Source organism: Sus scrofa, chromosome 3 (assembly GCF_000003025.6).
Source record: "Sus scrofa isolate TJ Tabasco breed Duroc chromosome 3, Sscrofa11.1, whole genome shotgun sequence".
Lineage (NCBI taxonomy): Eukaryota > Metazoa > Chordata > Mammalia > Artiodactyla > Suidae > Sus > Sus scrofa.
The window spans coordinates 10,647,019-10,673,701 of record NC_010445.4 but is presented as its reverse complement, the minus strand read 5'-3'; the positions used below and the strand labels follow the sequence as shown (position 1 = coordinate 10,673,701).

At 52.3% G+C, this 26,683-nt stretch overlaps 2 protein-coding genes across 5 annotated transcripts in view; one reads left to right on the top strand and one right to left on the bottom strand.

Annotated features, from left to right (window-relative positions):
• The window catches only part of FKBP6 (FK506 binding protein 6), a 56,755-nt gene extending 42,509 nt beyond the window's left edge, over nucleotides 1-14,246 (bottom strand). For 2 of the 4 annotated variants that reach the window (XM_021086318.1, XM_005661974.3), the window contains exons 1-5: nucleotides 3,744-4,127; nucleotides 3,425-3,542; nucleotides 2,926-3,015; nucleotides 1,918-2,120; nucleotides 318-437 (exon numbers count right to left, since the gene is read on the bottom strand). In XM_021086318.1, the coding sequence (XP_020941977.1) occupies nucleotides 318-437; nucleotides 1,918-2,120; nucleotides 2,926-3,015; nucleotides 3,425-3,542; nucleotides 3,744-3,800 (588 nt within the window). In that variant the 5' untranslated portion in view covers nucleotides 3,801-4,127. Of the gene's footprint in view, nucleotides 1-317; nucleotides 438-1,917; nucleotides 2,121-2,925; nucleotides 3,016-3,424; nucleotides 3,543-3,743; nucleotides 4,128-13,984 lie in introns of those variants that run through there. The other 2 variants (XM_021086319.1, XM_005661973.3) reach the window with 2 other exon arrangements.
• Nucleotides 18,357-26,012, top strand: TRIM50 (tripartite motif containing 50). Its single transcript, NM_214186.1, is given in 7 exon segments — nucleotides 18,357-18,755; nucleotides 21,663-21,758; nucleotides 22,628-22,858; nucleotides 22,973-22,992; nucleotides 24,372-24,496; nucleotides 25,424-25,816; nucleotides 25,819-26,012. Coding segments are annotated over 7 exon segments (1,458 nt in total).

Sequence of the window (26,683 nt, the reverse complement as noted above, 5' to 3'; positions counted from 1 at the left end):
GTTCATTACTCCAGAACTATAATGGGAACTCCTCACCTAGCCTTTAGTCCCCTGGCATGTGGATTTTTTTTTTGGCTGCACCTGTGGCATGTGGAAGTTCCCAGGCCAGAGACAGAACCTGCACAACAGTGACTCACATTGCTGGAGTGACAATGCCAGATCCTTAACCCACTGTGCCACAAGGAAACTCCTGGCATGCAGATTATTGAGATTTTTCTTAATGGCTGCACATGAGGAGTAGGGACAGAGACGAGGCCTCTATCTTTCAAATAAGGAAGTTTTCAAGGTTGAAACTTATACTTCTGAAGCATTCTTACCCGTTTATATCTCATTTTGGCATCATAGAATCGATTTTGGCGGAAAAGGTAGTTGCCAAACTCCCGTTCGGTAGCTGCCACTTTTAGGACCTTCTCGAGTGGAAACTGATCTTGTTGATCCTGAGGATCAAAGACAAGGACACTCAGGAAGAAAAAACTGAAAGCCCCCGTGCCACAAGGCCAGGGTCAGGACAGTTACCAGTTCTTCTCCTTTAGATTATGAACTTCTGTTCACTGTCACATGTGAGCTAGGTGTCTCTGAGAAGTCACCTCCGTGATTCTCAAAAGAAGGCACGGCAGGTCCGTGTCGCTACCGCTCCCGTTTTATAGACTATAGAGCCAAAAGGAAGCCTGTTACCTTAGGTCTCCCAGAGATGCTCCCTAAAACAGCAGTTTCTCAAGGGATTAGAAACCAATGGAACTTGCCAAGCATAAAAGCTGGGGCTCACATTTAACACGTCTTGGTCTGCCCAGTGCCCAGCTGGTCTTTCTGGCCATGATGCTCCCCCCAGGTACATACTGGACTCACCTTTTTACAGCTGCACCCATGGCTAAGGGTCAAATTGGAGCGGCAGCTGCTGGCCTACACCACAGCCACAGCAATATAGGATTCAAGTGGATCTGCCTACACCACAGGTTATAGCAACGGCAGATCCTCAGCCCACTGAGCAAGGCCAGGGATGGAACCCGCATCCTCATGGAAACTTAACCCCCTGAGCCACAGTGCGAACTCCTGTGTTGTGTTTTGTTTTGGAGAATATTTAATTTTTTTTTCACTGTGCCAGGTGGAAGTTTCCAGGCCAGGAACTGAACCCCAGCCGCAGCAATGACAACACTGAATCCTTAACCACTAGGCCGCCAGTAAAGTCAGATCTCTTGGCCCCATCCCCAAAGTTTCTAAATCAATACGGAAGAGGTGGGATACAGGTTATCTTCAAGAACCTCTGTTTTGCAGGAAAATGAGGAAAAGGCAAGATCCCTCGCCTGAGGTGGTGACAGTTTAGCTGGGGAGACATCATATACATATGTAAACCTGAGCTGGATATCAAAGGCCACATGGACAGTCAGGGCGAACAGCATGACAAGGACAGGACCTGACTGCTGGTGATTAGAAGACCTAGCTCTAAACTCTAAGGGATGAATTAAGTGAAAGACTACAAAGCAAAGGCAATTTTTTTTAAGTTATGGGGACAGAACCCATCTGTCCCAGTTTGCCTGGGATTGTCCCAGTTTACACCTGATGTCCTGCTATAATAAATTATATGGTCACCCTAGTCAGGATCTATCAATGCTTGATTTGCTGGAAACCACTGTTGAGAAACAAATGTTCACTGTCTTGCAGGGAGAGCTAGACAAACAGTGACTAAGAGACCAGCTCAAGCTGCTAGTCCCTAGCAGACTCTCAGCCTAGCACACATGCCTACACATGAAGCCAGAACTAAGACAGACAAATACTAACAAGTGGGGAACTCCCCGCCCCCACCCCCCAGGGCCTCAGTGGAACCTGGGGCTGAGGATCATTAGCAGATAAGGATAATTACCGAAATACAAACCCATCCCATTCTCTCTTAAGTGCTGACATCTGTGCCCCAGGACTCACCACCGAGAGGGCACAAAACTTGTCCGACTCAGCAGAGTCCAGGAAGTCAAGCAGCTCAATCTCAAATAGGACGGTGGTGTTTGGGGGGATCAGGGGAGGACAGCCCAGTGTTCCGTAGGCGTAGGTCGGTTTGAACAGGAACCTTGCCAGCTCTCCTCTCCGCATGCTCAGAAGGCCCAGCTCCATGCCCCAAAGTGTGATGTCTGGAAGAAGGGACCAGAAGCATGGTGGAAGCCGACCCAGTATCTTGTTCCAATGCCAATGACTTTCTTCCCCCTTCCAGGTCCACATCTCTCTGCATGGTATCTCCAGCCTTTCTACACTGTGGTCCCAACACGCTTCTCAGCCTTGTTTCCCTACCACCACCACCTCCGTCCCAGACCTTAACTCCTCTAGGCTCTGCAGCAGCCTTCGTCCATGAAGTTCCTTCTTCCTCCAGTGTTGCCCCCGCCCCCACCCATGCCCAGCTTCTACCTTGGGGGGATTGCTATTCAAACGTTAGGGATCATGTCAAATGCCCCCTCTTCCATGAAGCCTTCCCTGAACCTCCCAGCTGGAATTAACTCTACCTTCAATTGAGCACTGCCACAAAATATGGCTTACACTTCCTAGAAACTCCACCAGTTTAGCTGTCTGGAATATGTTAATCTCCCTCCCCCACACTGGCCCCAGACCTTCTAATCCTCAGTACCTCCTCTCTTTTCCCTGTGCTTTGGAGGTAGCAGGCATTCAATAGGTGTTGACTTAATCAACTAGCAAAGAAAAGTGTAGCACCCAATATTTAAGTCAGGCTGCAAAGATAACTCTGCCAGCAAGGCCATCTCCCAAACACCTATGTCTCAAGGAGGGAAGCATGGAAGACAACAGGGCTGGTTTAGCAAAGCCCAGCCTCAGAAAACCAACTCAAAGAATCAGCGCTCCAGATCATTCTGTGGTCTTAGGGTGTTGCCCTCATTAGGGCAATTCCCCAAATGATCACTTCTTTTCCAGCTCTGTTTCTGAACTTACCCTCCCCAAGTTTCATGAGCCGAGGAGTTTTCCTAAAGCAGTTAGAATCAAAAGGCTTGTCCATGTGCTCCAGATATCCAGAATATTTCACTGGGACAGAAGAAAGAGATAGTGGGAGGTAAACGGACCAAAGACACCCTCACCGCCCTATCAAATTTCCTTAATTGTCCCACAAAAATAATGGAAGTACCAGCTGCCCTTAAACTGCCCCTCACCAGGAGTGATTGGAAAAATCTTCGCTCAACGTTTGGAGGCCTGCCCACAGGCTCTGAGGTTCGAGAGCTGGGCTGGTGGGATCCCTTGTTCTCCGTAGTCCCATTACAAAGGGGTAAGGGGTTCCCTCCTTATCCCTTAAGACGCCAATTATAACAAAACTCATGTTTTAAACGTGGCCTCCAAAATCAAAGTGCAGAGCCAAGCCTGGTGCCCAACACCCGCCAACACTTGGGCACTGCCAGCTTCCCGAGGGTGGACGGCAGGCGGGTCTGCGGTCCGTTACCGAGCACCGAAGCGTCGGGTGTCACCAGCTCTCCAGTCCCCTCTCGGATGACATCCTTCAACACGCCCCGGTCCCCGGAGATGTCCAGCATCCTCTGACTTAACCGCTGGTACAGAGACTGGTGGGGGAATGAAACACAGAGTCTCAGAGCCCGGGGCTGGCGCCCCGACTCCGGCGGCCAAGGCCCCTGCCTCTCCAGCGCCCGGGCCCTCACCTGGCTGGGGGCGACGTCCCTTTGCAAGGCTCCCGGGTTCCGGGCGCTGCCCCCATCTCTGCGCGGCACCCCCCCCCTCCGCGGCGGCTCGGCGCCCCTTTATACCTGACCGTCCGCACCCGACCGCGGTGTTCCTTTCAGGGACCGCGAAGAGCCGCTCATGGCTCCGCTCCAAACGCCGCCAACCGCCCTCAGGGAGCGCGCACGCGCGGGAGAGTGGCAAGGCACGTGACCGGGCACGTGACGGGGCGCACGCAGCTTGAGCGGGCGCAGATTGAGGGCACGTGGAGCCTCATCAGGCGTCTGATGAGGACAAGCAGGGCCTGACGGGGCTCGTGGCAAAGGCGCGAGGAATAAGGACCAGCAATGGGGCAGGGGGTGGCCAAGCTTTGGGCACGGGCCGGGTGAAGCAGGATGGTGAGGACAAGGCCTCAGAAACGGCGGGCTGCTGGAAGCGTCGGGCCTGGCAGCCCTGGGTTATTTCCACCGTCCCTCGTTCTGCTTTGCTGTGGGGGAAACGCACGTGCAGATGAAAGGATGAAAATGCAACCTGACTCTCCCAGAACCCAGGAAGTTAATAAGAAGCTCTAAATGCCCTCGAATTCCAGACCCTGTTCCCTATAGGTAAAAGATCATACTTTTTGCTGTTTTAGGGCTTGCTTTCTGCTCTGTACAAAACTTTGTGGAAGGGGAAAAACAGGCCCCTGAGTATGTGCCTCTATGCTTGAAACTTCTTGAAACTGCTCCTAACTGCTTGTTTGGCTTCTGTAAACCTGCTTGCATAAGATAAAAAGAGGAGAAGTCAATTGCCTAACGGACCCCAGTAAGATCGGGCGTGCCACAAAATGTTGAAAATCCTGATAAATATATCTTGGTGACAATATGTCTCCCCCACCCAGAGACAGGCACAAACATGTAACTCCAGAACAACTTAAAATTAATTGGTCCACAAAGCGCGGGCTCTCGAAGTTTTGAATTGACTGGTTTGCGATATTTTAAAAATGATTAGTTTGTAAAAGCGCGGGCTTTGTTGTGAACCCCATAAAAGCTGTCCCGACTCCACACTCGGGGCCGCAGTCCTCTACCCCTGCGTGGCGTACGACTGTGGGCCCCAGCGCGCTCGGAATAAAAATCCTCTTGCTGTTTGCATCAAGACCGCTTCTCGTGAGTGATTTGGGGTGTCGCCTCTTCCGAGTCAGGACGAGAGGGATTTTAACTCGACTGGCCTTTCAGTTTGGTGCGTTGGCCGGGAAACCCGCGACTACCCCTCACACCCGAGAACCGACTTGGAGGTAAAGGGATCCCCTTTGGAACGTGTGAGTGTGTGTGTCGGCTGGCGTCTCTGTTCTGAGTGTCTGTTTTCGGTGATGCGCGCTTTCGGTTTGCAGCTGTCCTCTCAGACCGTAAGGACTGGGGGACTGTGATCAGCAGACGTGCTAGGAGGATCACAGGCTGCCACCCTGGGGGACGCCCCGGGAGGTGGGGAGAGCCAGGGACGCCTGGTGGTCTCCTTCTGTCGGTCAGAGGACCGAGTTCTGTTGTTGAAGCGAAAGCTTCCCCCTCCGCGGCCGTCCGACTCTTTTGCCTGCTTGTGGAAGACGCGGACGGGTCGCGTGTGTCTGGATCTGTTGGTTTCTGTTTTGTGTGTCTTTGTCTTGTGCGTCCTTGTCTACAGTTTTAATATGGGACAGACGGTGACGACCCCTCTTAGTTTGACTCTCGACCATTGGACTGAAGTTAAATCCAGGGCTCATAATTTGTCAGTTCAGGTTAAGAAGGGACCTTGGCAGACTTTCTGTGTCTCTGAATGGCCGACATTCGATGTTGGATGGCCATCAGAGGGGACCTTTAATTCTGAGATTATCCTGGCTGTTAAAGCAATTATTTTTCAGACTGGACCCGGCTCTCATCCCGATCAGGAGCCCTATATCCTTACGTGGCAAGATTTGGCAGAGGATCCTCCGCCATGGGTTAAACCTTGGCTGAATAAGCCAAGAAAGCCAGGTCCCCGAATTCTGGCTCTTGGAGAGAAAAACAAACACTCGGCTGAAAAAGTCAAGCCCTCTCCTCATATCTACCCCGAGATTGAGGAGCCGCCGGCTTGGCCGGAACCCCAATCTGTTCCCCCACCCCCTTATCCGGCACAGGGTGCTGCGAGGGGACCCTCTGCCCCTCCTGGAGCTCCGGCGGTGGAGGGACCTGCTGCAGGGACTCGGAGCCGGAGGGGCGCCACCCCGGAGCGGACAGACGAGATCGCGACATTACCGCTGCGCACGTACGGCCCTCCCATACCGGGGGGCCAATTGCAGCCCCTCCAGTATTGGCCCTTTTCTTCTGCAGATCTCTATAATTGGAAAACTAACCATCCCCCTTTCTCGGAGGATCCCCAACGCCTCACGGGGTTGGTGGAATCCCTTATGTTCTCTCACCAGCCTACTTGGGATGATTGTCAACAGCTGCTGCAGACACTCTTCACAACCGAGGAGCGAGAGAGAATTCTGTTAGAGGCTAGAAAAAATGTTCCTGGGGCCGACGGGCGACCCACGCAGTTGCAAAATGAGATTGACATGGGATTTCCCTTGACTCGCCCCGGTTGGGACTACAACACGGCTGAAGGTAGGGAGAGCTTGAAAATCTATCGCCAGGCTCTGGTGGCGGGTCTCCGGGGCGCCTCAAGACGGCCCACTAACTTGGCTAAGGTAAGAGAGGTGATGCAGGGACCGAATGAACCTCCCTCAGTTTTTCTTGAGAGGCTCATGGAAGCCTTCAGGCGGTTCACCCCTTTTGATCCTACCTCGGAGGCTCAGAAAGCCTCAGTGGCTCTGGCCTTCATAGGACAGTCAGCCCTGGATATCAAAAAGAAGCTTCAGAGACTGGAAGGGTTACAGGAGGCTGAGTTACGTGATCTAGTGAAGGAGGCAGAGAAAGTGTATTACAAAAGGGAGACAGAAGAAGAAAGGGAACAAAGAAAAGAGAGAGAAAGAGAGAAAAGGGAGGAAAGACGTAATAAACGGCAAGAGAAAAATTTGACTAAGATCTTGGCTGCAGTGGTTGAAGGGAAAAGCAATAAGGAAAGAGAGAGAGATTTTAGGAAAATTAGGTCAGGCCCTAGACAGTCAGGGAACCTGGGCAATAGGACCCCACTCGACAAGGACCAATGTGCATATTGTAAAGAAAAAGGACACTGGGCAAGGGACTGCCCCAAGAAGGGAAACAAAGGACTGAAGGTCTTAACTCTGGAAAAAGATAAAGACTAGGGAAGACGGGGTTCGGACCCCCTCCCCGAGCCCAGGGTAACTTTAAAGGTGGAGGGGCAACCAGTTGAGTTTCTGGTTAATACCGGAGCGAAACATTCAGTGCTACTACAGCCATTAGGAAAACTAAAAGATAAAAAATCCTGGGTGATGGGTGCCACAGGGCAACAACAATATCCATGGACTACCCGAAGAACAGTTAACTTGGGAGTGGGACGGGTAACCCACTCGTTTCTGGTCATACCTGAGTGCCCAGCACCCCTCTTAGGTAGAGACTTACTGACCAAGATGGGAGCACAAATTTCTTTTGAACAAGGGAAACCAGAAGTGTCTGCAAATAACAAACCTATCACTGTGTTGACCCTCCAATTAGATGACGAATATCGACTATATTCTCCCCTAGTAAAGCCTGATCAAAATATACAATTCTGGTTGGAACAGTTTCCCCAAGCCTGGGCAGAAACCGCAGGGATGGGTTTGGCAAAGCAAGTTCCCCCACAGGTTATTCAACTGAAAGCCAGTGCTGCACCAGTGTCAATCAGACAGTACCCCTTGAGTAAAGAAGCTCGAGAAGGAATTCGGCCGCATGTTCAAAGATTAATCCAACAGGGCATCCTAGTTCCTGTCCAATCTCCCTGAAATACTCCCCTGCTACCGGTTAGAAAGCCTGGGACTAATGACTATCGACCAGTACAGGACTTGAGAGAGGTCAATAAACGGGTGCAGGATATACACCCAACAGTCCCGAACCCTTATAACCTCTTGTGTGCTCTCCCACCCCAACGGAGCTGGTATACAGTATTGGACTTAAAGGATGCCTTCTTCTGCCTGAGACTACATCCCACTAGCCAACCACTTTTTGCCTTCAAATGGAGAGATCCAGGTGCGGGAAGAACCGGGCAGCTCACTTGGACTCGACTGCCCCAAGGGTTCAAAAACTCCCCGACCATCTTTGACGAAGCCCTACACAGAGACCTGGCCAACTTCAGGATCCAACACCCCCAGGTGACCCTCCTCCAGTACGTGGATGACCTACTTCTGGCGGGAGCCACCAAACAGGACTGCTTAGAAGGTACGAAGGCACTACTGCTGGAATTGTCTGACCTAGGCTACAGAGCCTCCGCTAAGAAGGCCCAGATTTGCAGGAGAGAGGTAACATACTTGGGGTACAGTTTGCGGGGCGGGCAGCGATGGCTGACGGAGGCACGGAAGAGAACTGTAGTCCAGATACCGGCCCCAACCACAGCCAAACAAGTGAGAGAGTTTTTGGGGACAGCTGGATTTTGCAGACTGTGGATCCCGGGGTTTGCGACCTTAACAGCCCCACTCTACCCACTAACCAAAGAAAAAGGGAAATTCTCCTGGGCTCCTGAGCACCAGAAGACATTTGATGCTATCAAAAAGGCCCTGCTGAGCGCACCTGCTCTGGCCCTCCCTGACGTGACTAAACCCTTTACCCTTTATGTGGATGAGCATAAAGAAATAGCCCGGGGAGTTTTAACCCAAACTCTAGGACCATGGAGGAGACCTGTTGCCTACCTGTCAAAGAAGCTCGATCCTGTAGCCAGTGGTTGGCCCGTATGCCTGAAGGCTATCGCAGCTGTGGCCATACTGGTCAAGGACGCTGACAAATTGACTTTGGGACAGAATATAACTGTAATAGCCCCCCATACGTTGGAGAACATCGTTCGGCAGCCCCCAGACCGATGGATGACCAACGCCCACATGACCCACTATCAAAGCCTGCTTCTCACAGAGAGGGTCACGTTCGCTCCACCAGCCGCTCTCAACCCTGCCACTCTTCTGCCTGAAGAGACTGATGAACCAGTGACTCATGATTGCCATCAACTATTGATTGAGGAGACTGGGGTCCGCAAGGACCTTACAGACATACCGCTGACTGGAGAAATGTTAACCTGGTTCACTGACGGAAGCAGCTATGTGGTGGAAGGTAAGAGGATGGCTGGGGCGGCGATGGTGGACGGGACCCGCACGATCTGGGCCAGCAGCCTGCCGGAAGGAACTTCAGCACAAAAGACTGAGCTCATGGCCCTCACGCAAGCTTTGCGGCTGGCCGAAGGGAAATCCATAAACATTTATACAGACAGCAGGTATGCCTTTGCGACTGCACACGTACACGGGGCCATCTATAAGCAAAGGGGGTTGCTTACCTCAACAGGGAGAAAAATAAAGAACAAAGAGGAAATTCTAAGCCTATTAGAAGCCTTACATTTGCCAAAAAGGCTAGCTATTATACACTGTCCTGGACATCAGAAAGCCAAAGATCCCATATCCAGAGGGAACCAGATGGCTGACCGGGTTGCCAAGCAGGCAGCCCAGGGTGTTAACCTTCTGCCTATGATAGAAACACCCAAAGCCCCAGAACCCGGACGACAGTACACCCTAGAAGACTGACAAAAAATAAAAAAGATAGACCAGTTCTCTGAAACTCCGGAGGGGACCTGCTATACCTCAGATGGGAAGGAAATCCTGCCCCACAAAGAAGGGTTAAAATATGTCCAACAGATACATCGTCTAACCCACCTAGGAACTAAACACCTGCAGCAGTTGGTCAGAACATCCCCTTATCATGTTCTGAGGCTACCAGGAGTGGCTGACTCGGTGGTCAAACATTGTGTGCCCTGCCAGCTGGTTAATGCTAATCCTTCCAAAATACCTCCAGGAAAGAGACTAAGGGGAAGCCACCCAGGCGCTCACTGGGAAGTGGACTTCACTGAGGTAAAGCCGGCTAAATACGGAAACAAATATCTATTGGTTTTTGTAGACACCTTTTCAGGATGAGTAGAGGCTTATCCTACTAAGAAAGAGACTTCAACCGTGGTGGCTAAGAAAATACTGGAGGAAATTTTTCCAAGATTTGGAATACCTAAGGTAATAGGGTCAGACAATGGTCCAGCTTTCGTTGCCCAGGTAAGTCAGGGACTGGCCAAGATATTGGGGATTGATTGGAAACTGCATTGTGCATACAGACCCCAAAGCTCAGGACAGGTAGAGAGGATGAATAGAACCATTAAAGAGACCCTTACCAAATTGACCACAGAGACTGGCATTAATGATTGAATAGCTCTCCTGCCCTTTGTGCTTTTTAGGGTGAGGAACACCCCTGGACAGTTTGGGCTGACCCCCTATAAATTGCTCTACGGGGGACCCCCCCCGTTGGCAGAAATTGCCTTTGCACATAGTGCTGATGTGCTGCTTTCCCAGCCTTTGTTCTCTAGGCTCAAGGCGCTCGAGTGGGTGAGGCAGCGAGCATAAAAGCAGCTCCGGGAGGCCTACTCAGGAGGAGACTTGCAAGTTCCACATCGCTTCCAAGTTGGAGATTCAGTCTATGTTAGACGCCACCGTGCAGGAAACCTCGAGACTCGGTGGAAGGGACCTTATCTCGTACTTTTGACCACACCAACGGCTGTGAAAGTCGAAAGAATCCCCACCTGGATCCATGCATCCCACGTTAAGCCGGCGCCACCTCCCGATTCGGGGTGGAAAGCCGAAAAGACTGAAAATCCCCTTAAGCTTCGCCTCCATCGCGTGGTTCCTTACTCTGTCAATAACTCCTCAAGTTAATGGTAAACGCCTTGTGGACAGCCCGAACTCCCATAAACCCTTATCTCTCACCTGGTTACTTACTGACTCCGGTACAGGTATTAATATTAACAGCACCCAAGGGGAGGCTCCCTTGGGGACCTGGTGGCCTGAATTATATGTCTGCCTTCGATCAGTAATCCCTGGTCTCAATGACCAGGCCACACCCCCCGATGTACTCCGTGCTTACGGGTTTTACGTTTGCCCAGGACCCCCAAATAATGAAAAATATTGTGGAAATCCTCAGGATTTCTTTTGCAAGCAATGGAGCTGCGTAACTTCTAATGATGGGAATTGGAAATGGCCAGTCTCTCAGCAAGACAGAGTAAGTTACTCTTTTGTTAACAATCCTACCAGTTATAATCAATTTAATTATGGCCATGGGAGATGGAAAGATTGGCAACAGCAGGTACAAAAAGATGTACGAAATAAGCAAATAAGCTGTCATTCGTTAGACCTAGATTACTTAAAAATAAGTTTCACTGAAAAAAGAAAACAAGAAAATATTCAAAAGTGAGTAAATGGTATGTCTTGGGGAATAGTGTACTATGGAGGCTCTGGGAGAAAGAAAGGATCTGTTCTGACTATTCGCCTCAGAATAGAAACTCAGATGGAACCTCCGGTTGCTATAAGACCAAATAAGGGTTTGGCCGAACAAGGACCTCCAATCCAAGAACAGAGGCCATCTCCTAACCCCTCTGATTACAATACAACCTCTGGATCAGTCCCCACTGAGCCTAACATCACTATTAAAACAGGGGCGAAACTTTTTAACCTCATCCAGGGAGCTTTTCAAGCTCTTAACTCCACGACTCCAGAGGCTACCTCTTCTTGTTGGCTTTGCTTAGCTTCGGGCCCACCTTACTATGAGGAAATGGCTAGAGAAGGGAAATTCAATGTGACAAAGGAACATAGAGACCAATGTACATGGGGATCCCAAAATAAGCTTACCCTTACTGAGGTTTCTGGAAAAGGCACCTGCATAGGAATGGTTCCCCCATCCCACCAACACCTTTGTAACCACACTGAAGCCTTTAATCGAACCTCTGAGAGTCAGTATCTGGTACCTGGTTATGACAGGTGGTGGGCATGTAATACTGGATTAACCCCTTGTGTTTCCACCTTGGTTTTCAACCAAACTAAAGACTTTTGCGTTATGGTCCAAATTGTCCCCCGGGTGTACTACTATCCCGAAAAAGCAGTCCTTAATAAATATGACTATAGATATAATCGGCCAAAAAGAGAGCCCATATCCCTGACACTAGCTGTAATGCTCGGATTGGGAGTGGCTGCAGGCGTGGGAACAGGAACGGCTGCCCTAATCACAGGACCGCAACAGCTGGAGAAAGAACTTAGTAACCTACATCGAATTGTAACGGAAGATCTCCAAGCCCTAAAAAAATCTGTCAGTAACCTGGAGGAATCCCTAACCTCCTTATCTAAAGTGGTTCTACAGAACAGAAGGGGGTTAGATCTGTTATTTCTAAAAAAAGGAGAGTTATGTGTAGCCTTAAAAGAGGAATGCTGCTTTTATGTAGATCATTCAGGAGCTATCAGGGACTCCATGAGCAAGCTCAGAGAAAGGTTAGAAAAACGTCACAAAAAAAAAGAGGCTGGCCAAGGATGGTTTGAGGGATGGTTCAACAAGTCCCCATGGGTGACCACCCTGCTTTCTGCTCTAACAGGACCCCTAGTAATACTGCTCCTGTTGCTTACAGTTGGGCCTTGCTTAATTAATCGGTTTGTTGCCTTTGTTAGAGAACAAGTGAGTGCAGTTCGGATCATGGTACTTAGACAGCAGTACCAAGGCCTTCCAAGCTAAGGAGAAACTGACCTTTAGCCTTCCTAGTTCTAAGATTAGAACTATTAACAAGAGAAGAAGTGGGGAATGAAAGGATGAAAATGCAACCTGACTCTCCCAGAACCCAGGAAGTTAATAAGAAGCTCTAAATGCCCTCGAATTCCAGACCCTGTTCCCTATAGGTAAAAGATCATACTTTTTGCTGTTTTAGGGCTTGCTTTCTGCTCTGTACAAAACTTTGTGGAAGGGGAAAAACAGGCCCCTGAGTATGTGCCTCTATGCTTGAAACTTCTTGAAACTGCTCCTAACTGCTTGTTTGGCTTCTGTAAACCTGCTTGCATAAGATAAAAAGAGAAGTCAATTGCCTAACGGACCCCAGTAAGATCGGGCGTGCCACAAAATGTTGAAAATCCTGATAAATATATCTTGGTGACAATATGTCTCCCCCACCCAGAGACAGGCACAAACATGTAACTCCAGAACAACTTAAAATTAATTGGTCCACAAAGCGCGGGCTCTCGAAGTTTTGAATTGACTGGTTTGCGATATTTTAAAAATGATTAGTTTGTAAAAGCGCGGGCTTTGTTGTGAACCCCATAAAAGCTGTCCCGACTCCACACTCGGGGCCGCAGTCCTCTACCCCTGCGTGGCGTACGACTGTGGGCCCCAGCGCGCTCGGAATAAAAATCCTCTTGCTGTTTGCATCAAGACCGCTTCTCGTGAGTGATTTGGGGTGTCGCCTCTTCCGAGTCAGGACGAGAGGGATTTTAACTCGACTGGCCTTTCACAGACAGGAACTTAATGTCAAACTGCCTTGTTCCTCAGAATTCAACGTGCTGACCCTCATCTGCTCATCACCGAATCTGCAAAGTCTGCGGCACCTGCAGCAGATTGGGCGCCTTCGGGTATCCCCCTGCGCTCTTGCACCCAGCGTGTCTTGACTGGTCATTTTCTTAGGCTTCTTTGTGTCCCCCAAGCTCCCACCTCAAAACAAACTCGTCTCCCTCTGTCCCACGTCTCCAGCTGCTACAGGTGGCCCCGTCCCGGTTCTTTGCAGGAAAAACTTCTCAAACGTGTTGCAGTAAAGGGCTTTTTCAACTATTCTGTCACCACCTCCTTACCCTCCATTTTCCTTTTTTTTTTTTTTTTTTAATGGCCGTACTCAAGGCATATGGAAGTTCCCAGGCCAGGGTTGAATCCCATCCACAGCTGTGATCTGCAGGGCAGCTGTGGCAATGCGGGATCCTTTTTAGCCCACTGCGCCAGGCTGGGGATCAAACCCAAGCCTCTGCGGAAACCAGAGAAGCTGCAATTGGATTCTTAACCGTGTCACAGCAGGAACTCCTCCATTTTTAAAAAATTTTATTTTTTCTGTCTTTTTAGGGCCTCACCCGAAGCATACGGCGGTTCCCAGGCTAGGGGTCCCATCGGAGCTGTAGCTGCCCCCGTTTTCTTTTGAATTCACTTCAATACCACTTCCCCTCTGCTCCATGCCACCCCCTCTGCTCTTGTTGCCAAATCTGGCAGATGCCTCTTTGTCCTCAGGTTACTGGGCACTTGTCAGGATATGAGGAAGGGGACCTATCTGACCTTTAAACACTTTTTTCTCTTGGTTTCTGTATTTAGTTTTCTCTCACTATTGTAATAGAGGACCACAAAACTAGCTGTTCAAAGCACTACCTACTTACTGTCTCACAGTTCTGTGTGGTAGAAGTCTGACACCATTCTCACTGGGCTAGGTTCAAGGCGTTGGCCTCACTGGAGGATCTGGGGAAGGAGCCACTTCAAAGCCCACTAAGGTGATTGGCAAAGCCAGATCCCTGCAGCCCTAGGCCCGAGGTCCCTCTGGCCTTGCTGTCAGCCAGCGCTGACCTTGAGCTTGTAAAGGCCTCTCTCTGGCCCTTGCACGTGGGCCCCTGCATCTCAGAGTCCACAATAGTCAGTTCCTTCTCAGGCTTGGAGGGACTATTATCTGATTAACACTTTTATAGGCTTGGCTCCTTTTTGCCGCATCTCTCTCTGACTTTAGCCAGAGAAGATTCGCTACTATTGGATCGTGTGATTAGATTGGCTCCACCTGGATAACTCCGCTCCATGACTGTAATTACATCTTCAAAGTCCCTTTTGCCCTGTCAGATTCCTATTCACAGATTCCAGGAACTAGGGCGTGGATATCTTTGGGGATCCGTTTGGCCTGTCACGCCTTCCTGGTCGCCACACTCTCTTGATTTTTCCTCCCACCTAACTGGCTGTCCTTTCTCAGTCATCCTTCATTTCCTGACCTCTAAACATTAGCCACCTCGGGGCCCTGTCTGGGAACCCCTTCTCTATTCCCAATCCCTGAGGGAGCTTGACCACGCCCACAGGTTTAAATATATGATGTACAGGTGGTGCATATGAGGCCGGCCCAGAGCCTCCCCTGGGCACCCGAGCTCCAGGTGCCCGTGTGCAATTGTCTTTTTCAGTGATTTTCAAAGTGTAGTCCCCAGACCAGCAGCATCAGTGTTGCCTGGGAGCTCATTCGAAGTTGAAACACAATTGTTGGGCCTATCTCTGTACTCCTGAATCAGAAACTCTGGGACCAGAGCCCAGACATTTGTTTTAACAAGCTCCCCAGGTGTTTCTTGTGTTTGCAAAGTCTGCAGACCACTGGGCTCCTCAGGGGCCCTTACCCGAAATGTCCTCAGGCACCTGACTCTGGATTCCCCGTCTACCTTTTTCACCTGGATCTTCTTGGCATCACTATCCTTCCATCTAGGTGCTCAAGCCACAGTGATCCATTATCTATGCAGCAGCTAGAGGGATCTTTTCAAAGTATAATTCAGATATTTCCTTGCTTTAAAACCCTCCAGTAGCTCACACTGCTCCTGAAATTAAATCCAAGCCTTTCGGAGTTGCAGCTGTGGTAAAATGGGATCAGTGGTGGTTTGGGACCGCTGGGTTGCAGGTTCAATCCTCAGCTGGGCAGAATGGGTTAAGGATCTGGCGTTATCACAGCTGTGGCTTAGGTTGCAACTATGGCTTGGATCTGATCCCTGGCCCTGGAACTCCATATGCCGTGGGAGGCAAAAAAAAAAAAAAAAAAAAAAAAAAAATTCCAAACCTTTGCCCTGATCTGCAGGGCCCTCCCTGCCAAGCCCCCTGAGCTCATCTGCTATTCCCTCGCATTTACTGTGATCCAGCACCCAGCCTCCTCTCTGGTGATCTCACACATACGGTTGACCCTTGAACAACACGGGTTTGACTTCCGAAGATCCACTTACACGTGGATATTTTTCGCTAGTAAATACTGCCATGTTACACAATCTGTGGTTGGTTGAATCCACGACAGAGCGGGCCGACCATAAAGTACAGGAGGATTAATCCCCACACTGCTCAGGGGTCAACTGTACTGAGCTCTTTCCAGCCTCAGGGCCTTTGCACTTCCTGATTCATTGCCTAGTCCTCCCTTTCAGGTGGTTGGCTTCCTTGTATTCTTCAGTTCTCATCTCAACCATCCCTCCTGAAAGATTGTCCCTCCTCCTTCTCAAGTGTACCTCAAAATCTGGCCACCCCATCTCCCTCTTTCTCACCACACCGTTCACATCCTGCATAGCATTTAACACCGTTACATTATCTTGTTTATTTATGGGCTCATCCTACTCCTCTTCCATGTACTATAAACTCCAAAAGGACAGTAACTTTGTCTTGTTCTCTCATGTCTCCCTAACACTCAGCCCAATGCTTGACACATGGCAGGTTCTCAATGAACATTTGTCCAATTATATAAAATTGGCTTTCTGCTTGCCTAGACCAGACCTTGGTCTTGCTTGTCCCTGGGGTGGAGACCTCACCCCACCAACAGATGTGGGTGCTTAGGCCTGTGGGGGTCATGGCCTGCTAGTCCAGGTCTCCTTCTGGAGACCCTCTCCCACCCCTGTCTTTTCCATTCAGTGATTTCCTGCCCCACCCCACCCCCCATGAGAGGCGTAGTGTAGTACCGTCATGATATTTGTTACCTGTGTAAACAAAATGTCATTGAACCTCTTAAACCTTTGAAAGACTTTTAATAAAAGGTTCAAAATGCAATAGTCTTGAGTAGAAGTTGGACACAAAAGGATACATACTAGGTAGTTCTGATTATTTGAAATTCAAAACCAGGCCACTTTAGTTTATGATGATATGAGTCAAGGTCGCGGCTCCCCTCTTGAGGGGTTCTGACTGGGGACACGTGAGGATGCTTCTGGGTGCGGGAAACGTTCTGTATCTTGATTTTTTAAAAACGTTTCCCATTTTATTATAAAGGATGCAGATGAACAGCCCAACAAAGAGGTGGACAGGGTGAAGTCTGAAGAGTCCAGAGCACAGGGTCTTTCACCCCCATGGAACTGGGGTCCCCCCGCCCCAGTACATGGATGTGTTCACCAACCCAGAAGCTCCTCTGGATCTTGACCTTGAGAGTGAGTAAACATGTATAAATTGTACCTCAAGTCCATGGGTAAGATTTGTGCACTTTAGGAGTTCCTGCCGTGGTGCTGTGGGTTAAGAATCTGACTACAGTGGTTCCAGTCACTGCAGAGGTGTGGGTTCGATCCCTGGCCCAGTGCAGTGGGTTAAAGGATCCAGTGTAGGTTGTAGCTGCAGCTCAGATTCAATCCCTGGCCCAGGAACTTCCATATGCTGTGGGTGTGGCCATAAAAAAAAAAGATTTGTTCATTGTATAGAAATTATACATCAACTTAAAAATCTAGGGAAATAAAAATACCTTCAACATTTGAGAGAGCTCGAGATGAGAAAGAATTGTGTCAGAGCATGAGTCAAGTCCCATTTGGGGTCCATAAGGTATGAGAAGGTGCCAGGGCCTCTGTCTCCGCCCCTCCCCCATGCCTGGCCAAAGCAAGCCCTTGAGTATTGCAGTTATCAGAGGCGGGCTCCCTGGTCCCGTGATGTAGCCCAGTTTCCACCTGATTCTGAGTGACCTTGGGGACACCAGGGTGTTTCTGGGAAAGGGGAGGAGGAAAGGGGCAGAGACTAGGTAGAACAGGTGTCTAGCTGCAATCCCCAGGTCCCTACACCTGCCATCCCTTCCTGGGCAGAGGAGAAGCTGGAGCAGACTGAGTCGGTGATGCTGGTGTGAGGCCCCAGCGGGGGGCTCAGTGGATCCAGAGAAAGCAGTGGTCAGTAAGGGGTTCTCCCTGAGCCCACTGCCGACTTCCCTTCCGGTGAGATGCTTCTCCTCTCTCAGTGCCAATAAGCTTTCACAAGGGAGCGGGGAGGGAGCCCAGGAGCCAGCCTTCTGAGGTCTCAGACTCTCTGGAAGAGTTTCGTTGCTTTAGCTTGATGGGGGGGGGGGTGTCTATCGTAAATGCAGATTTCTGGGGTTCACTGGAGCTGTGTGAAGGGGTGACTCAGGAGTTCTGTTCCATCTGTGCTTCCAACAGCTGCTAGCCAGTCTGAGAACCATCTGGAAGGTGGGGAGGACCTTGGCTTGTTTTTGCCGTTCGGGTCTAGGTCAGGAGCTGGGCCGGAGTTTGCGTTATTAGTGTCACTCCAAGTGACCCTGCAGCTAGCCCCTTTTGTGTTTAACCTCTCAATCCGAGTTAAAAATGTGGAATCCCAGGAGTTCCCATTGTGGCTCAGTGGAAACGAACCCAGCCAGGATCCATGAGGACGAGGTTTCTTGATCCCTGGCCCTGCTTAGTGGGTTAAGGATCCAGCGTTGCCGTGAGCAGTGGTATAGGTCACAGACTCGGCTCGGATCCTGCATTGCTGTGGCTGTGGTGTAGGCCGGCAGCTGTAGCTCCAGTTTGACCCCTAGCCTGGGAACTTCCATGTGCTGCACCTGCGGCCCTAGGGAGGGAAAAATTGTGGAATCCTGGACCTCCAAGTGACCACTCGTTTCATTTAAGCCCTTTGTTTTCAAGATGGGAAAACCAGCCTAAGGTCATAGTGGGTCTGAGCTGGAATGCAGGACCGGTGTCCTTAAGAGCCTCTCATTTCAGGGTCCTTGGGGGCCGGGGCTGAAGGAGTGGAGGGAGCAGGCTCCAGGGAGGCTGCCCTGGGCCCCCTAGGGTGCTGTGGATGGCGTGGCAGGTGAGTGTGCCCGAGCTGGAGGACCGCCTGCAGTGCCCCGTCTGCCTGGAGGTCTTCAAGGAGCCCCTGATGCTGCAGTGCGGCCACTCTTACTGCAAGGGCTGCCTGCTGTCCCTGTCCCGCCACCTGGACTCGGAGCTGCGCTGCCCTGTGTGCCGGCAGGAGGTGGACTCCAGCAGCTCCCCGCCCAACGTCTCCCTGGCACGTGTGATCGAAGCCCTGCAGCTCCCCGGGGACCCGGAGCCCCAGGTCTGCACCCATCACCGGAACCCACTCAGCCTCTTCTGCGAGAAGGACCAGGAGCTTATCTGCGGCCTCTGCGGCCTGCTGGGCTCCCACCAGCACCACCGGGTCACCCCCGTCTCCACTGTCTATAGCCGCATGAAGGTGGGCAGCGAGGCTGCTGGGGGGACAGGGGGCTGGGCTTCCCGGAGGGACCTGGAGGGAGCACGGTCCTGCACCTTTCTACCACCAGAGAGGGGTCCGGGGGACCAGCCATGTCCTGGAGCATAACTTGATCACTTTTGAGTGGCCGCTCCAGGCCCCAGGTGCTGGGGATCCAGCGATCTATAGGCCTTGCATCCCTTGCAAGCCCCTCCCCTGCTTTTCCCCTGTAGTGGTCATTCCTTTGGCGAGTGGTCCGTGGACTGCTGTCTCAGGCACAGGAGTGCAGGGACTGTGTTTTTGCCCCCGGGATAGTCCTGTGCCAGCAGGTTGTAAATGTGTTGTGGAATCAGTGGATTCCTGCCCTCACGGACCGCTAACTAGCAGATCATCTTTTAGCAGAATAATAATGACGATGATACCATCGTAGGTTAGTTAGTTGATCTAAGGTTTATGAAGGTGGGTTATCTTTGTATTTACACATGAGGAAACTGAGGTTCAGAGAAAGTAAACGTCTTAGGATCAGTTTGTCAGTGGCAGAGCGAGGACTCAAACCAGGGCCAGGTTTTTTTTTTTTTTTCCCCCTTGGCAGCAGATCAGCAGAAGGCAGGATGGGCTCTCAGAAGGGAACTGTTCTAGAGGACCTGACCTGCTGTCTGCAGAGGAAGGGGAAGGAAGGGTGATGGGTGACGGAAGACAGGGAGTCAGGCAGGAAGAAGGCAAACGTCAAAATTTACAAGCAGAGGGCATTCCCGTCGTGGCTCAGCGGTGATAAACCTGACTAGCATCCATGGGGACACAGGTTCGATCCCTGGCCTGGCTCAGTGGGTTAAGGATCCGGTGTTGCTGTGAGCTGTGGTATAGGTCACAGATGGGGGCTTGAATCCCGCGTTGCTGTGGCTGTGGTGTAGGCTGGCAGCTGCAGCTCTGATTCGATTCCTAGCCTGGGAACTTCCATATGTTGTGGGTGTAGCCCTAAAAAGACAAAAAAAAAAAAAAGATTTGCAGGCAGAGGGCCCCTGGAAACTGTTCCAGAGATTTCCTGGCTGAGTGCTCCGGGCAGCATTTCTTTGCTCCTCCAATGCTTGGAGACAGTAATAAGGGTGCAGAAGGCCAACCGGGTCATCCACCAGCCCCTCCTACTCACAGACATTTCTGGGCATCTAGTATGTAGTAGGTGCCATGCAGGTGCCCATGGTACAGTAATAAGCAAGAAGTTCACCCTGCCCCAGAGCAGAGTTTGGGGGCTGGACAGAGTGCTGTGTGTTAGGTGCTGCTCAAGGTTAAATACAGGCAACAGTGAGACCACCTGGAACATGGCTCCTGCATGGCCTCGGGTGGTCAGGGAGGGCTTCCTGGAGGAAGTGTACTGCTGAGCCACTTCTGAACCATAAGGAGGACTTGAAAAGAAAAGAAGGGGAGAAAAAGCAAAAGGAGGCAAAACATGCAAAGGCCAGCAGGCAAACAGCATGGCCCACTTGAGGAATTACACATTTTCCCATTAAGGGAGGGTGAGGTAAGCAGGGGCCAGGTCAGTAAAAGGCCTATGTGACATGAGAAGGGACTTGGGATTTATCCAGAGGACCAGGGTGGCGGGTTTCAAGCAGAGTATGACGTGGCCTGATCCCTCTGCCAGGTGGTAGGTGGGAGAGTGAGGCTGGGAATACGAGGGTGGGGGGATCTATATACCGGTGGTCCTTGGAGTCACAGGTGTGGTGAAGACCGACCAGGAGAGTGGGCAGAGCGGTGGGGAAGACCCCAAAGACACCCCCAGGGGCACCGGGGCTTGAGATTTGGGTTGAGAGAGAACCCCGCAAAGGGGACCAAAAATTCCCAGAGGGAGCAGGGAGCAGGGACACTGGGTTTTAACAGCAGAGGGTGCCCAGCAGAGGGGACCCCAGGGAGCCTGTCGTTTCTGGCCAGAAGCCAGAGAGGGCTTGGGTTCCAGTTTCGGATGTGGATTTATGTTCCTTTATCAGATCTCTTTCATGCATTCCCGTTTTCTCCTATTGAAATCTTTTGTTCGTTTGTTTGTTTTATCTTTTTGCCATTTCTAGGGCCTCTCCGTGGCATATGGAGATTCCCAGGATGGGGTCCAGTTGGAGCTGTAGCCACTGGCCTACGCCAGAGCCACAGCAACGCAGCATCCGAGCCGCATCTGCGACCTACACCATAGCTCACGGCAACACTGGATCCTTAACCCACTGAGCAAGGCCAGGGATCAAACCCGCAACCTCGTGGTTCCTAGTCAGATTTGTTAACCACTGCGCCATGATGGGAACTCCTCTCCTATTGAAATCTTAAGATACTTTATGTTTCACATAAATCTGTTTCCGCTCACGGTGCTCACAGTGGCCCAGCGGATGAGAAATAACGGGTCCCATCTGTCTCTGTCTCGGGCGGGTTAGCTTTGGGATGCCCCTCTCAGGCTGCTGTGAGACCAGACGCCTTCCTAGGGAGAGCAAGGACTCTGTTCACTTATCTCCATGCTGCCTTATTATTATTATTTTTTTCTTTCTAGGGCTGCACCCGCAGCACATGGAATTTCCCAGGCTAGGGGTCGAATCGGAGCTATAGCTGCCGGCCTACACCAGAGCCACAGCAACGCGGGATCCGAGCTGCGTCTGCGACCTACACCACAGCTCATGGCAATGCTGGATCGTTAACCCACCGAGCAAGGGCAGGGATCGAACCCGCCACCTCATGGTTCCTAGTCAGATTTGTTAACCACTGCGCCACGATGGGAACTCCTCAGTGTGGAATATTCTTGAGTCGTCTTACCTATCTGGGGGTCAAGGGTACCAGCAGCTCCCTGGTTCCACTGGGAGTGCCTGTGGCTGTTGGGATGCTCCCAGGGGCGGAAGGGTGAAGGGGTCGGTGGCTCATGGGGCTACGGGCTGTTGCCTCCAGGAGGAGCTAGCAGCCCTCATCTCCGACCTGAAGCAGGAGCAGAAGAAGGTGGAAGAACAAGTCGCCAAACTGGTGAACAACAGGACCCGGATTGTCGTGAGTTCCCTGCGCCCCTGTGTCCTCCCCTGCGACCAGCCCCCTTCCCTTTCCTGCAGAGCCCAGTTCTGATTTGTCCTTTGCGGGAACCTGTGCCCTCGGTATGAAGCCAGAGTTCAAAGCATTCCAGGGAGGGGTGGGGAAAGCGCAAAGACTCTTAGGGGAATTCGGCCTGGTTGTCAGAACTCTCTCCACACGCGCCTATGTCCCCCATGCCCTTGGGACTGAGATAATGCAGAACCCAAGTCCTGGAGGTAAACAGCCCAACGCATGGGCCTGACCACCCGCCCCCTGCCACCTGGGTCTGCTTGACCTTGACAGCCTGTGCAGTGCCCTCCGGGTACCCTGGAGAGGGGGTGTGGAAAGGCCTGAGGCCCTCAGCGGCTGCTTTTCCCAAATGAGGGGCCCCATTGGGGCTAGAAGGCTGCAGGGATCGTGAAACTGGAGCAGGGACCCTTGAAGGTCAACTCAATGAATCTTCCTCAGCCTGGAGAGGGAGGCAGCAGTACCGGGTCTGAAGGAAGGTCACCCAGGGCATGCTTGTTATCTCCAAAGCCTGCTCGCTGGGGCCTTTCAGGCTTTTTTGCAGTGTGGAACCCTGGGATAAAGCCAGATCTTACGTAGGGTGGGACAGAGCCACTGCATCTGAACCAGGAGGTGGAGGCCCAGCCTCTGCCCCGCCGCTGTTGCCCACCCCATGGCCACATCTGGGATCCCTTGACCCAGCGCGAACACACACCCCAGCCAGAGTCAGCCCTGGGCCTTGGGTCCCAGCCCCTTTGGGAAAGCCCAGAAGGCCTGGGCGGCAAGGCTCTGGAGCCCCAAGGTCAGCTGCAGCTCCTGCCCTGACCGGCCCCTCCCTGTCCCAGAACGAGTCTGATGTCTTCAGCTGGGTGATCCGCCGCGAGTTCCAGGAGCTGCACCACCTGGTGGACGAGGAGAAGGCCCGCTGCCTAGAGGGGGTGGAGGGTCACACCCGTGGCCTCGTGGCCTCGCTGGACATGCAACTGGAGCAGGCCCGGGGCGCTCAGGAGCGGCTGGCCCAGGCCACGTGTATGCTGGAGCAGTTTGGGAACGAGAGTCACTACGAGTTCATCCGGGTGAGTGGACAAGGGATTGTCCTCCAGGCTGAGGCCCCAGGGCCCCAGGACCCTCCCCTCCTAATGGCTTAACCTCCTCCATGCTCTAACCTGCCCCCTCTTGTCTTCCAGAAGTACCACTCCACGGCCTCCAGGTAATTACCACAGAGGGAACTCTCGGCGAGGGTCTGGTGGCTGCAGGCAAGGGAATCTGTCTCCACTAGATCTCCCTTCACTTTTGCTGCTGCCAGTGCCCGGGGGCAGCCGCCCACCTCTGGCTCTGTACCCAAGCCTGGGGAAAGTCACGTCTCTGCCTTCAGGGGTCTCGAAGACTAGAGGTGGCCATGAACTAGAGTTACATCACTGTGGGTACCTAGAACAGTAGAAGTTCACCCAAGCTACAGAATTAACAAAGAGGAGGTGACTCGGGGAGGCTGGCAAAGACCACACACAGGTGGGATGGCTGAGAAGGACAGAGGACAGGTGTTTGCAGGCAGGCTGGGTCACATGACAGAGTGAAGCGTGTGTGTGTGTGTGTGTGTGTGTGTGTGTGTGTGTGTGTGTGTATTTGGAGTATTATGAGAAGTTCAATATCATGGGTATTTAGGGAGTTCCCATCATGGCTCAGTGGTTAGCAAACCCAACTGGCATCCATGAGGACGTGGGTTCGATCCCTGGCCTTGCTCAGCGGGGTAAGGATCCGGCATTGCCCTGAACTGTGGTGTAGGTCACAGACGTGGCTCAGAGCCTGTGTTGCTATGGCTGTGGTGTAGGCCAGCAGCAACAGATCCAATTGGATCCCTAGCCTGGGAACCTCCATATGCTGCTGGTGTGACCCTAAAAAGACAAAAAGACCAAAAAAAAAAAATCGTGGGTGTTTAGTGTGGGTGTGATGCAGGGCAGAACAGGAGCTGAGGAGGGTGAGGTGGGTAATGAAACATACACCACACCTGGTGGGAAGCGGTCAGATCCATGTTCCAGTCCCAACAAACGAATCACACATAAGGTTCCAGAGCCAGGGCTTAGGCCAGTTTAGGAGTCTCCTTGTTTTCTCAAATTTCCCTTAGAATTAAACATAATTTGGTGAGGAGAATTGGCTGAAACAAATGGACAGAGGATCTGATTGGCTGAGTTTGGTTTCCACTCCAGCTGGAGCTGGGGGCCATGGTCCTCCAAGGCAGAGATGTGAGCCTCAGACAGCACACATCAGAACCACCTGGAGAGCTCATTAAAATACAGATCCCTGGGCCCCAGTAATTGGTTATGATTCATCAGGTCTGGGATGGGACCCAAGAAAATTTGCATTTCTAACAAGCCCCCAGGTGCTGCTGCTGGCCCCAGGCCTGCACCTGGAGAGCTCCCCATGTGGTGTGTTTTCCCTCCCGGAAGGAGGCGGGACTCTGAGAGGGGTGGCGGGGAGGACAGGATGGGCCCGGGCCTCTGAGCTGCGGATTGGCTGGTTGGACCTGCATTCGGATGAAGGGGCGGGGTGCACGGTAAGTCCTCCACCCTCACTGTGAACCACTGCTCCCAGCGCAGAGCTCCAGCAGGCCCGGCTCTTGGAAGGTGCATTCAGCCCCATCTCCTTCAAACCAGGCCTGCACCAGGCCGACATCAAGCTGACGGTGTGGAAAAGGCTCTTCCGAAAGGTTCTGCCAGGTGAGGCCCCCACCCATCCTCCTTCCTGGGTGCTGCCTCTCTGTGAGGTCCAGAGAACTGCATGGGAGGCGGGCACGGTTCGCGGGGAGGGCGCAAGGGTGGGCTTCCACCAGCAGAGGGCGCTCAAGCTCAGCGCCATCTCTTACTAACCTGTGACTGGGTGAGCGGTGTAATGTCTGAGCGTTAGTTTCCTCGCCTGTAAAGAGCCCACCTTGCAGGGCTGCGTAGCTTCTAAATTGACTTGTGTGTGTGTGTGTGTGTGTGGTTTAGTGCTTAATAAATGATAGCTGTTGCTCTGCCAAAAATAACTCAGACATTTAATTAACCCCTTCGTTACCAGTATATCAGGGAGCTCAATCAATAGACTGGTTTCACCCAACAAAGGCAAAAACAGGGTTTATTTAAGAGGTAAAGGAGGCAAGGGGAGTACAAAACGGCAGATAATCTCTGAATCGTGAATGCTGTTTGCACGTATGGGGTGTAAACTGATTTGCAGGCAGTGAGCCAAGAGCTCAGGGGGGATGGTTTGTCCTTGACGAGGCTGCTGGGGTAGCCAAGAAGCAACTGTGGTTCTTAGAGTCTCCGGAAAACCTGAGGAGGAAGCTGAGGTGCTTCCTCACACAACAGGCCATCTTCCAGGCCTTCCATCAGCACCTCCACCTTAGGCAGGTCACCTGCACCGTGTCCCTTACCAGAACGCCTCAGCTCACAGTGGCCGTTTCCTCCATCCTTCAGGCATCTTTCAGTCATTCTGCAAACCCCCTCGGGGTTGCCTGCTCTGTGCCCGGCCCCTTCTAGACCCCGCGGGTACGGGGATGAGGCCGACTCGGTTCCTCTCCCAAGGAGCTCGGGCCTCCCATCAGCCTCCCTCGGGCAGGGCCTTCTGCCTCCTTCATGGCTTGAAAACGCGTCTCTGATCTTTCCCAGCCCCAGAGTCCCTCAAGCTGGATCCCACCACGGCCCACCCGCTCCTGGAGCTCTCCAAGGGCAACACAGTGGTGCAGTGCGGGCTCCTGGCCCAGCGGCGCGCCAGCCAGCCCGAGCGCTTCGACTACAGCACGTGCGTCCTGGCCAGCAGGGGCTTCTCCTGCGGCCGCCACTACTGGGAGGTGGTGGTGGGCAGCAAGAGCGACTGGCGCCTGGGGGTCATCAAGGGCACGGCCAGTCGCAAGGGCAAGCTGAACAAGTCCCCAGAGCACGGCGTGTGGCTCATCGGCCTGAAGGAGGGTCGGGTGTACGAGGCCTTCAGCTGCCCGCGGGTGCCCCTGCCCGTGGCCGGCCACCCCCACCGCATCGGCGTCTACTTGCACTACGAGCAGGGGAGCTCACCTTCTTCGATGCTGACCGCCCCGATGACCTGCGGCTGCTCTACACGTTCCAGGCCGACTTCCAGGGCAAGCTCTACCCCATCCTGGACACATGCTGGCACGAACGGGGTAGCAACTCCCTGCCCATGGTGCTGCCCCTGCCCAGCGGGCCAGGCCACCTCACCCCCTCGCAGCCCACCAAGCTCTAGCGTTGCTTGCAGGGGCTGCCTTCCCAGCTGGGCCCAGGGGCTCCAGGGTCCCGCTGGGTCTGGCGAGCAGAGGTGGTGTCTTCATTGTTCAGGGGAGCTCTTCCTGCCTGGGTGTCGCTAGAAACAGTGACAGGGAGAGAAGGCCCACAGTCCCATCCCCATTAGCCAGGGGCATGTTTATCAAGCTCTCTCCAGGCTGGTATCAACCTGCGCATTAACTGGCAGAGGAAGGCCTTGGTGTCTGCGGGTCACGCTGGGTTCCCTTGGTGCCTCCCGGCCACAATCTCTGCTTATTCTTCCGCCTTAAGGTAGAAACACTTCCGCCCATAATTTCCCCCATCATTGTGAACTTTAAATAACTTAAAGGATAATAAATTTGACATTATTTCTTCCTTTTCAAATAATTTGCAACGATCCATTGCTGAACTTTTTTTTTTTTTTTTGGCTTTTAAGGGCCATACCTGTGGCATATGGAGGTTCCCAGGCTAGGGGTCCAATCGGAGCTGTAGCTGCCGGCCTATGCCACAGCCACAGCCATGCGAGATCCAAGCCGCATCTGTGACTTACACCACAGCTCATGGCAATGCTAGATCCTTAACCCACTGAGCAAGGCCAGGGATTGAACCTGCGTCCTCGTGGATGCTAGTCAGATTTGTTAACCGCTGCGCCAC